Genomic DNA, 12,972 nt, shown 5'->3' with positions numbered 1-12,972 from the left:
CAACTGCTTGTATTGTTTCTTGAATTGACTCATCGTTGTGCATTGTTTGAGGTCCTTACTCAATCCATCCCATAGTTTGATTCCACATACTGAAATGCTATGGCTTTTTAACGTAGTCCTAGCATATAAGTGTTTCAAATGTAGTTCTTCCCTGAGATCATATTCCTCCTCTCTTGTAGAGAAGTATTGGATGACATTTTTAGCTAATTGGTTGTTGTTAGCCTTATGCATTATTTTAGCTGTTTGAAGATATAACTATAACTATATCAGCAAGTTGAAGTATTTGTGATTTTAGAAATAAGGAGTTAGTATGTTCTCTGTAGGCGCCATTATGAATTATCCATACTGACCTTTTTTTGTAGTCTCTGTATCTATTCTATCTAACAGTTATCGGCGAGTACTTCCACTGTTTTAGATACCGCTCACACTGGTCCATAACCACGTTTTCACTAATTAAACCTGACACAAATATGAAAAAGGATGTAGAATGGCATGAGATCCTGCATCTTGATATCAAGCCTCACCAGAAAGTAGGTGACAGGGAAAGGGGCGAGATTCGCAATAGGATCAAAGCAGCAGAATTCACTGATGGGTAAGAGCTGCAGGAGCCGTTCTGGTTGCTGTGCAACATCCTGCTTCTTTTTTTTTTTTTTTTTTTTTTTTTTTTTTCCTCTGTAGTGTGCGAGGGTGAAGCAAAAGCATTATGCATGAATCTCCACTGCTGTCATGCTCATTTTTAAAGTCATTTATTTTCATTATCCCTCTCTATAAACAGTCACTACCCACTATCATCAGGGAGTGTCTTAGCTCATTTTGTCTAATTGAGTATTGTTCAACTGTTTACACATGGCTGACACTGTTTTTTTTTTACTCTAAGATATATTTCCGCATTAGGTTTGTGTATTTATTCCATTATCTTATTCTGGGAGGTATTTAATTTGTTCAGTTATTTGACGATCCTTTCATGGATTGGGTGTAATTCTGAGTCACACATTATTATTGTTGGAAATAATTAGTTACAATTACACTTCTTTCAAATCACTGCCCAGATGTTTTGAGTGGAAATAATGATTTGCTGCTGGAAACACATGAATGCCTTACCACAGGGGGTGTTCAAACACTTTCCACTGAGGGCTGCTAACTGGGAAGTCCAAGAATGTGAGAATCAACTTGGATATTTCTAATTATGTCCATATAAGTAATAGTAATAATAAAAGTAATTTAAAAAAAAAATAATAATACAAATAACATATAGGATCATGTTCTCCAGACTGGTCTCCGAGCTGTAAAGTCTGCGCGCTAACCACTCGACCGCCGTGCCGCCGACTTAAAAAATGTATCATGTTATGTAAAATGTAAACATTACCAGCCGTCTCTCCTGCCTTTCAGGGACGTGGCATGAGATTGGGAGCTCGGTGAACTTGCTTGTTGGGTTGTTATGTTAACTTAGTGTTTCCAGGCTTTTGTTAATGTGTTCACAGTTCCACATATCCAAAAGAAGTAGGAAGAAGCAAAGCTTATTAAATCCTACCCCTCCATCTGGTACTTTTACAATCAGTAACTGTCACATTTGTTCACTTCCTGCTTTCCTAATATAGTTTAAGTTGTTTTTTTGGGGGGTTTTTTGGTTTTTTTGGGGGTTTTTTTTTGTTTTTTTTTTTAATTTTACAAATTAAATTTTTTTTATTTATTTTTATTTGTACTACGGTTTCCTCCCACATTCCAAACACATGCTATGTTAATTGGTAATGGTAATGGTTTTATTTCATTTGAACATGCATCAGATTACAATTGAATGCATCACATAATCAGTTCACAGTTCCACATGTCCAAAAGGAGTAGGAAGAAGCAAAGCTTATTAAATCCTACCCCTCCATCTGGTACTTTTACATTCAGTAACTGTTACATTTGTTCACTTCCTGCTTTCCATAATACAGTTTGAGGTTTTTTGTTTGTTTTTTTTATTTTTTTTTGTCCCGTACCGAAGTACGAGGTGATATGGCCATTTGTCAAATACTTTTTTTATGGTCCAATTGTGTCATAAAGCATTGTTGGCAAGCACATAGTATTTTCAGTGGAAGACATTTGTCATGCTAGTTGCACCAAGTGCAAAAAAAAAGGTGCACATACATTAAACTACCTGAAACTCTGGCATTGCTAAGACACTACAGCAGGACTTGTTCCCATCCTGAGGGCTGCTGTGAGATGAACCTGACACCTTTTCATGAAGATGTCAAAATGATGTCCTCTCGCTTTGGCTGACACAGGTGTGTGTTTATTGCAGGTATCGGCATGGGGAGGATACGTGTTTATCATCAACCTGATTCCCCTCCATGTGTTTGTGCTACTGCTAATGCAACGTTACAGCAGAAGAGTCTACATCGGTAAGGTGCACACATTGTTGATGTCTCTCTGTGTCAGATAGATGACAAAGTTTCCAGGTTTAAGCCTTAAATATGCCATATGACACTCAACGCTAACTAATAACGCCAATGGAATTGGAATATTTGGGTCCATGTAAACATGGCTAGTGTTCACATTTGCAAGTGAACTCTGTGTGTGTGTGTGTGCACGCGTTAAAATTCCTCTTCAATGCGTAACCTCCATTGCGCAACGTATACGTAGCTTCTTTACAAGGCAAAGATGCAGGCCGTGCTGATTATAAAAATGCACTTTGGCTGCATTGTGGCTTATCTTAAAAGTGCACCAAACATGCTCTTTTCTATTGTGGAGTTGCATCATCACCTCTTTTTGCCTCTCACGCAAAAAAAACAAAAAAAACATAAAATATATGTATGAATAAGTGTTTGGGACGTAGCAGTTGGGTTGAAAAAAATTTATAAATTGGTATGTGCATGCCCGTTTTTACATTAGCACCAATTTCGGAAGGGGGGGAAAAAACAAGACAAAATTTCCAAGACTTTGTGTTGCTGGGAATTTTACTGTATATGAATTCTGGAATCATTGAATATTGAATAAGTGATCAAATCTTCTCTGTCTGTCCCCGTTTCTCTCTTCAGCTTACAGCACGTTCTACATTGTGGGTCTTATATTATCCATGCAGATCCCTTTTGTTGGCTTCCAGCCAATCAGGACTAGCGAGCATATGGCTGCTGCTGGTAAGTCCCACCGCATTCGACTCGTATGACCTTCTGAATTTTTAAAGTTATGATCGGACACCCGTGACTTTTAGAATCAATGTGCAAAAACTCCAACCGATGCATAAATGCAAAAGCACATCTTTTTCAAGTACCTTATTTTTCCCACTAAACATTACTTTTGTAAATAGTTGTTTTAGCATGTGGACATTTTGAATAGACAAGTGCTGCATGGTGGAGATATGGTTAGCGCACAGGCCTCACAGCTAGGAGACCCAAGTTCGATTCCACCCTCGGGCATCTCTGTGTGGAGTTTGCATGTTCTCCCCGTGCATGCGTGGGTTACAGTTGTGCTAGCACCTAACAAGACATCTTCAAGTCCCAAAACTGTTAAGGCAGTCCCATAGTGTCCCCACATAATGCCATGTGTGTATTTGCCTTTTAGATATCAGTAAATTAGCTAAAATGCTAACGTGCTAACCTAGGAGACCAGTGTTCAATTCCACCCTCGGGCATCTCTGTGTGGAGTTTGCATGTTCTCCCCGTGCATGCGTGGGTTACATTTGTGCTAGCACCTAGCAAGACATCTTTAATTCCCAATAGTGTTAAGGCAGTCCCATAGTGTCCCCACTTAATGCCATGTGTGTATTTGCCTTTAGATATCAGTAAATTAGCTAAAATGCTAACATGCTAACCTAGGAGACGAAGGTTCAATTCCACCCTCGGCCATCTCTGTGTGGAGTTTGCATGTTTTCCCCGTGCATGCATGGGTTACAGTTGTGCTAGCACCTAGCAAGACATCTTCAAGTCCCAAAAGTGTTAAGGCAGTCCCATAGTGTCCCCACATAATGAAATCACAGAGACTTCTTTCTGCTGAATGCCATTGCACAATAGGATTAATATAGGAGCTTTTGAAGAACCAACCATCTGCAACTACCCCCCCCCCCCCCCCCCCCCCCCTTGTTAACAAACGGCAACATAAGAGTCTTAAAAAATGCGCCACCAGAAATAATACCTGCCACTGTTTTTATGGCTTCCCTTTATTGCTGGCTCTCACATAGCAAATATATTTTCATGTGGCTCGGGTAGCAGCTGCTCAGAACATCTGGCCGCTAGCTTTTATGAAGCACAATTGGAGACGACAGCAGAGTGACTGAGCCATGAACTTGTCAGGAGGGAGCCCACCGCCCCCCACCCCGTAGTATGGGCGGCGCGGTGGGGTAGAAATTTTTAGCACCCCGGCTGCTCTCCAGGAAACATGCAGGAATAGGACAGGATCTGCCGTGGGTTGTGTGTGTGTGGAGCGTGGTGATTTCACACAATTGGGAGGTTGCACAGTATTTTACATTTTTATATGGAATTCATAAGAGCAGCATGCAGTGTTATATACAGTACCTCCTACAGTATTATTTATCAGGCTGCTGATACTGCAGAAGCAATGTACTTGTATGTGATTTCAGTCTATACTTAATAATAATAATAATAATAATAATAATTCATTCATTCATTTTGTATCGCTTTTTCCTCACGAGGGTCGCGGGGGATGCTGGAGCCTATCCCAGCTGTCTTGGGGCAAGAGGCGCGGTACACCCTGGACTGGTGGCCAGCCAATCACAGGGCATATATAGACAAACAACCATTCACACTCACATTCATACCTATGGACAATTTGGAATCGCCAATAAACCTAGCATGTCTTTGGAATGTGGGAGGAAACCAAACTCCACACAGAGATGGCTGAGGGTGGAATTGAACCCTGGTCTCCTCGGTTAGCATGTTAGCATTTTAGCTAATTTACTGATATCTAAAGGCAAATACACACATGGCATTATGTGGGGACACTATGGGACTGCCTTAACACTTTTGGGACTTGAGCATGTCTTGCTAGGTGCAAGCATGGTAGCCATTGGCATGTTAGCATTTTCTAACACAGCATTTCTAACATTCATACCTATGGACAATTTGGAGTCGCCAATTAACCTAGCATGTTTTTGGAATGTCGGAGGAAACCGGAGTACCCGGAGAAAACCCACGCATGCACAGGGAGAACATGCAAACTCCACACAGAGATGGCCAAGGGTGGAATTGAACCCTGGTCTCCTAGGTTAGCATTTTAGCTAATTTACTGATATCTAAAGGCAAATACACACATGGCATTATGTGGGGACACTATGGGACTGCCTTAACACTTTTGGGACTTGAAGATGTCTTGCTAGGTGCTAGCATGGTAGCCATTGGCATGTTAGCATTTTCTAACATTTTCTAACATTCATACCTATGGACAATTTGGAGTCGCCAATTAACCTAGCATGTTTTTGGAATGTGGGAGGAAACCGGAGTACCCAGAGAAAACCCACGCATGCACGGGGAGAACATGCAAACTCCACACAGAGATGGCCAAGGGTGGAATTGAACCCTGGTCTCCTAGGTTAGCATTTTAGCTAATTTACTGATATCTAAAGGCAAATACACACATGGCATTATGTGGGGACACTATGGGACTGCCTTAACACTTTTGGGACTTGAAGATGTCTTGCTAGGTGCTAGCATGGTAGCCATTGGCATGTTAGCATTTTCTAACATTTTCTAACATTCATACCTATGGACAATTTGGAGTCGCCAATTAACCTAGCATGTTTTTGGAATGTGGGAGGAAACCGGAGTACCCGGAGAAAACCCACGCATGCACGGGGAGAACATGCAAACTCTACACAGAGATGGCCGAGGGTGCAATTGAACCCTGGTATCCTCGCTGTGAGGTTTGCGCGCTAACCACTCGACCGCCGTGCAGCCGGATTCAATATCATATATAAATATAAATGACATACAGATTTTATTAACAGGATTAGAACCCTTTAGACGTATATTCTAATCTTCAACTGTTTCAAACGGAGTAGTGGAAGAAGGACCACTTCCACACAGGATGGGAGAAGAACCTTTTCTTCCCTTCCTCCGTCTCAGCCATGGCATGTCTGTTAGAATGCTGATAGTCTTGAGATTGGAGTGTTTAATAACGATATCACAGGGAACATTTAATTCGCAAGTGCAATCAAAACCGACAGATTGAAGAGCTCTGTGCGGCGAACGCGGGGAGAGATGAGTTTTAAGCGCGAGCGAAGCGACCGCGTACGAGAGGAAAGTCCAACTATAAACAGATGGCCTCGTTTAGTCGGAACACATTTGAAGTCTGTCCCGTTGGTGTTTATCTTTTACATGTGTTAGGACCGCCAAAAGGGACCGTTCCGAACGGGACTTGTCAGGATTTTGGCAAACTTAAGAGATAATAAACGAGCACAGAGAGATGAGATATTAATATGCTGATTATTATGTTATGTGTGTGTGTTTGTGTGTCTTTTTCTTCCAGGTGTGTTTGCACTACTTCAAGCTTATGCTTTCCTGCAATACCTGAGAGACAGGTTGACCAAACAGGAATTCCAGACACTCTTCTTCCTTGGTGTCTCTCTCGCCGCCGGCGTGGTCTTCCTCACAGTGATATATCTGACATACACAGGTCTATATCTCAGACGATGTATTAGTATTATATGGTATATTTATTTCAGGCATGCTTACACCACTTTTTTTTCTTCTCCTTCCCCCTGTTTAGGATACATTGCTCCGTGGAGCGGGCGTTTCTACTCTCTGTGGGACACTGGGTAATTTGACCTTATTGTTTTCAGTGTGTGTGTGGAATGAATACGTTAACTTGAGCCTAATGTGTATGCTTTATGTTGTATAAAACAGCTGACACTTCCTGCTTGCACTATCGTTGAAGAAATAAACATATAAATATTGCATTTGATCCAAATGGCAACATTAACTCATCCAATCCCAACCATTTCAGTACTGGCTTATAGTACTCTCAGGCTATATAAACATGGAACCTACCAAAAAGAAAGTTTCTACCATTTTTCATTCTTTAGTAATCAGCAAGAACATAGGTAACATCTCCACCATCTCCATCAACTCCAAACATCTACTTCACCCTCACCAACTGCTTAATATTATTATTATTAAGTTCCAGGAAAATATCAGTTCCCAACTAAAAAAAAAAAAGCAGTTTTTTGTGAAAAGATTTTTTTTTTTTGCTTTTGTGGCAGCTCAAACATCTAAACGACTACAACATAACATGAAAAACTGTGTGTGCACATTTTAACAAATGTACGTGCATTTGTTAAAATTTCCCTAGAAAATTTCCAAGACTTTACTGTATAGGAATTCTGGAATCATTGAATAATTTATCAAATCTTCTCTGTCTGTCCCCGTTTCTCTCTTCAGATTACAGCAGGTTCTACATTGCGGGTCTTATACTATCCATGCAGATCCCTTTTTGTTTTTGTTTTGTCAGACCTTCCCACCTTCAAAAAACAACTAAAAACACACCTGTTTAAATCCGTTTTTAATTTATTTTTATTTTTTAATTATTTTTAATGAAATTAAAAAAAAAAATTTAATACAATTTTTATTAATTTCTAACTTTTTATACCTGACTGCTGCACCCCGCCTGGCTTTTAGCCTTGTTTTAGCTCTGAATGAATGTATGGATATTGTATTTTAATGCATCGTTTACTTTTTTACGTTTTATTTCTTTTTTTCTTTACTGTAAAGCGTCTTTGAGTACTCTGAAAAGCGCTATACAAATAAAATGTAGTAGTATTATTATTATTATTAAGTTCCAGGAAAATATCAGTTCCCAACTAAAAAAAAGAGGAAAACCAACTTTTTGTGAAAATATTTTTATTTGCTTTTGTGGCAGCGCAAATATCTAAACAACTACAACACAACATGAAAAACTGTGTTTGCACACGTGCATTTGTTAAAATTTCCCTAGAAAAATTCCAAAACTTTACTGTATAGGAATTCTGGAATCATTGAATAATTTAGCAAATCTCTGTCTCTCTCGACTGTAAAGCGTCTTTGAGTACTCTGAAAAGCGCTATACAAATACAATTTATTATTATTATTATTATTGTTAAGTTCCAGGAAAATATCAGTTCCCAACTAAAAAAAAAAAAAAGGAAAACCAGTTTTTTGTGAAAAGATTTTTTTTTTGCTTTTGTGGCAGCTCAAATATCTAAACAACTGTAACACAACATGGAAAAACTGTGTAAAATGTGTAAAAAATTTCCCTAGAATGGGTAACCTGCATGCCGTAAAAAGTACTTCTGCCACCTTGTGGCCATTTTATGGCCTGAAACTGTTCTATTTTTGCCTCTTGTGCAAAAAAAAATGAATTACGTCTTTGGGATCGAGTGTTGGGGTTTATAAAAACGTGTGACTACATCTTTGGTAGACAAGTCATTTGCTCATTGAAGCTATACAAGTTTTTTTCTTTAGAGGTAGATTTTTTCTTCTTTCCTTACTGTTATGGCTTCAAACTAAAGCATTGTATGCTACAAGACTGTAACAAATACACAAAACCCGCTCATGCTTGTCCCCCTTTTTTTGACCTCCTCCAGCTATGCTAAGATCCACATCCCCATCATAGCATCCGTTTCAGAGCACCAGCCCACCACGTGGGTCTCCTTCTTCTTCGACCTTCACATACTGGTCTGCACATTCCCAGCAGGCCTGTGGTTCTGCATCAAGAACATCAATGACGAACGAGTATTTGGTAAGACCATGTTTGCCGATAATGTTGTGAATAGTTTGATCTATATGGCTTTCGTTTTTTTTTTCCTTCCAGTGGCCCTTTACGCCATCAGCGCTGTGTATTTCGCTGGCGTGATGGTGCGACTCATGCTGACGCTGACTCCGGTGGTGTGCATGCTGTCAGCGGTGGCTTTCTCCAGCGTCTTTGAACATTACATGGGAGATGACACAAAGAGAGAGAAACCCCCTGCTGAAGACAGCAGCGACGAGGACGACAAAAGAAATTCCGGGAATCTCTACGACAAGGTAGGCCAATCACCCGTCTCGTTTTTCAGCACACGGCGCCGCGCAAAAAGTGAGGAAACGCGTCACGTTTCTGCAAATAGAAACTTTTCACAGGAGAATAGTTGGTTGTTTACGTACCTGACAGTTTGGACTGTACTGTGGATTCATTCACAATTGGTCGCGGGTATGCTGGAGCCTATCCCAGCTGTCTTACCTATGGACAATTTGGAGTCGCTAATTAAACTAGCATGTTTTTGGAATGTGGGAGGAAAACCGGAGTACCCGGGGAAAAAAAACCCATGCCTGCACGGGGAGAACATGCAAACTCCACACAGAGATGGCCGAGTGTGGAATTGAACCCTGGTCTCCTAGGTTAGCATGTTAGCATTTTAGCTAATTTACTGATATCTAAAGGCAAATACACACATGGCATTATGTGGGGACACTATGGGACTGCCTTAACACTTTTGGGACTTGAAGATGTCTTGCTAGGTGCTAGCATGGTAGCCATTGGCATGTTAGCATTTTCTAACATTTTCTAACACAGCATTTCTAACATTTTCTAACATTCATATCTATGGACAATTAACCTAGCATGTTTTTGGAATGTGGGAGGAAACCGGAGTACCCGGAGAAAACCCACGCATGCACAGGGAGAACATGCAAACTCCACACAGAGATGGCCGAGGTTGGAATTGAACTTGGGTCTCCTAGCTGTGTGGCCTGCGCGCTAACCACTTTCTAATGCCGCATGTCCTCCAATGAACTCCTTTGCTCAGACACAATGCAGAATGAGAAACTTCAAAACTCATATTGGTACTTCTTTGTATATTTTGAGGTACACCTTTGGAGTGTAAAGTTACTGTGTGATGAGTTTAGTGTTTTTTTTGCAAGTATAAACATGGCTAAATAAACTAATAGACATGTTGTTTTCTATAATAGACGTGTTTTTGGAATGTGGGAGGAAACCGGAGTATGGGGAGAACATGCAAACTCCACACAGAGATGGCAGAGAGTGGAATTGAACATGGGTATCCTTGCTGTGAGGCCTGCGGCCTAACCACTTGACCACCGTGCAGCCCTCAAGACAAGCATTTCTTCATTTTAAGATCTAATACAATATTTTCCTATAAATGTAAGAGGGTGTACTCACTTTAGACCAGTAAGCTATCTTGATGCAATCCTCGTCTGTTCTATGTTCAACCCCCTTTGGCTGTACTTTTTTTTTTTTACTCAATTGGGGAGATTGCCAGACGTGTCGTGAGCTTTTACCCACACATCCCACCAATATTTTTGAGCCGTGATTCATCTGCAGCTATTTGATGTGCTTAGTCAGTTTTCAGCTGTCTCGCATTTGTGTGAATATTTGACTAACAAATATCTCAGCCAAAAAGCGAGTCGATGCCTTTTTTTTTTTCAGAAATGACTAGCCACTTGAAAGTGTATTTACACACAATTCAGATTAACATTTTTTTTTTTTTTTGGGTTGCGCAATTGAGTCATCACATTCTCAGTATCATCATCAAAGCCTGAGGCGCATCTTTAGCCGACATCAGAAACACGAGGAAGCTCCGAGCTTTGTTTGCTAATGCAGTTTTTCCCTCCACCCCCCCACACAGGCCGGCAAAGTACGCAAACACGTATCGGAACAGGAGAAAGCGGAGGAAGGTCTGGGTCCAAACGTGAAGTCCATCGTCACCATGCTCATGTTGATGCTCCTGATGATGTTTGCTGTCCACTGCACCTGGGTCACCAGCAACGCCTACTCCAGCCCCAGCGTGGTGCTCGCCTCGTACAACCATGATGGGTATGCGTTACTTGACACATTAGCCACGTATACATGGACCCAAATATTCCAATTCCATTCGGGTTATTTGCTGAAACGGAAAGAATGTAACCTTTTTCCGAAAGAAAAGTGCCAATCCGAATGAATATATAATGGGACTCCCAGGGGTGGAATATTCCTTTCCCCAATCCGATTGAGGTATCTTGTACCCGCTCAATCAGAAAGTTGTCAGACTGCGTTCTTCTTCGTGGTGTTTTTCTTCTTCTGTTGTTTATTGGCGGTTGGCAAGCAGCTTTCGTGTGCATTAGCGGAAAGTTTGTTTTTGGTTCAAACTAAATTGTAAAACTAAACTGGATAAACACAAAACTGGCAATACGGCAATATGAGGATATTATGAATATTGTGAGTAGCATATTTCAATTAAAAAAATTTTTTTTTTAAATATTTTTTTCATATAATTTTATTTTTTATTATTTATTTTTATTTATTTATTTTATTTTATTATTTTTTTAATATGCTACTCATAATACTGAGTTTATTCCTTTGTGAGGATAAGCGGTAGAAAATGAATGAATGAATATTGGTGAATAAAAAATGTATTTAAAAAAAAAATTATAATTTTATTTGTTTATTATTTATTTTATATTTATCATAGTCACACACACTATATATATATATATATATATATATATATATATATATATATATATATATATATGTATATATATATATATATATACAATTTTTTTTTATATGCTACTCATAATACTATGAGTTTATTCCTTTGTGAGGATAAGCGTTAGAAAATTAATGAATGAATGAATATTATGAATACGGAATTCCAACTAGTGAAAGAAAAACTCCAGGAAGTCGGTATCACGTGATGTTGGTGTTTACGCTTTACTGCGCATGCCCCATTGACTATTCTGGTTGATTATAGCGCCGCATGTAGACACGCCATTGGAATATTCCTTTCCATGTATACCAATGCTTTTGGAAAGGTCATTCGGAAAGATTCCATTCGGAAAGAGAAAAAACTCCTCATGTAAACGTGGCTACTATATTTTAATGTGTTAAATTACCATAAGATCTCAATCGTAAGTTGTACTACACACTGACTAAAACGTTGGTGGTTCCACATAGTGCAGCAAGTCAGGAGCACATACATATTTCATACGACATTTCCTGAAATATTGATATGTGCATGACAGCGCAAGCTTTAATATCACAGCTTTTCTTTTTGTTTTTTTAAAGTTTCTAGGTCACAGAAATGTGTTTGTGTGCATAAAGGAAATTGCTGCTGTCAATCCATGCTGTGTATTGTACGTCTACACATAAAAATACACATAAACATAAACTGATGCATAAAGTTGTCCTGGAGGTTAGACACATTTTGGACATCATTTAAAAAAAAAAAAATCAAATATCGAATCTTGTGTTTGCTACAACTCTTCTGACCGTATTTCCTTAAATAGACGCCACACCCCAATTGATTGGCAAACAAACAATGGCTGAGGACAACAAAAACTGGTCTAGATCAGCGATTCTTATTTAGTGTGTCGGGACCCCAAAAATGGGTCTATGTTTGGTCAAGAAATAAACTAATGAGGGGTTGCACGGTGATCGTGTGGTTAGCGCGCAGACCTCACAGCTAGGAGACCAGGGTTCAATTCCACCCTCGGCCATCTCTGTGTGGAGTTTGCATGTTCTCCCCATACTCCGGTTTCCTCCCACATTCCAAAAACATGCTAGGTTAATTAGCGACTCCAAATTGTCCATAGGTATGAATGTTGGAAAATGTTACAAAATGCTAACATGCCAATGGCTACCATGCTAGCACCTAGCAAGACATCTTCAAGTCCCAAAAGTGTTAATATTATTTTGTTTGTTATTTTGTTATTATTATTTTCTATTATAGAAAACAACATGTCTATGTCTATTAGTTTATTTAGCCATGTTTATGCTTGCAAAAAAAACACTAAACTCATCACACAGTAACTTAACACTCCAAAAAATGTACCTAAAAATATACAAAGAAGTATACAAAGAAGTACCAATATGAGTTTTGAAGTTTCCCATTCTGCATTGTGTCTGAGTAAAGCAGTTCATTGGAGGACATGCGACATAGAAAGTGGTTAGCGCGCAGGCCTCACAGCTAGGAGACCCGAGTTCAATCCTACCCTCGGCTATCTCTGTGTGGAGTTTGCATGTTCT

The 12,972-nt window shown here is 39.6% G+C and overlaps 1 protein-coding gene across 2 annotated transcripts in view; it reads left to right on the top strand.

Annotated features, from left to right (window-relative positions):
- Positions 1–12,972, top strand: part of stt3b (STT3 oligosaccharyltransferase complex catalytic subunit B) — a 65,801-nt gene that overhangs the window by 39,181 nt on the left and 13,648 nt on the right. For both annotated transcript variants that reach the window (XR_009119189.1, XM_058046358.1), the window contains exons 5-11: positions 2,285–2,384; positions 3,021–3,119; positions 6,463–6,609; positions 6,703–6,751; positions 8,555–8,709; positions 8,782–8,993; positions 10,592–10,779. Coding sequence is in view for 1 of the 2 variants with exons in the window: in XM_058046358.1 (XP_057902341.1) it covers positions 2,285–2,384; positions 3,021–3,119; positions 6,463–6,609; positions 6,703–6,751; positions 8,555–8,709; positions 8,782–8,993; positions 10,592–10,779 (950 nt within the window). In the remaining variant the exon portion in view is untranslated. The remainder of the gene's footprint in view (positions 1–2,284; positions 2,385–3,020; positions 3,120–6,462; positions 6,610–6,702; positions 6,752–8,554; positions 8,710–8,781; positions 8,994–10,591; positions 10,780–12,972) is intronic.

Source organism: Doryrhamphus excisus, chromosome 14 (genome assembly GCF_030265055.1).
Source record: "Doryrhamphus excisus isolate RoL2022-K1 chromosome 14, RoL_Dexc_1.0, whole genome shotgun sequence".
Lineage (NCBI taxonomy): Eukaryota > Metazoa > Chordata > Actinopteri > Syngnathiformes > Syngnathidae > Doryrhamphus > Doryrhamphus excisus.
This window is presented reverse-complemented; position numbering and strand designations above follow the sequence as displayed.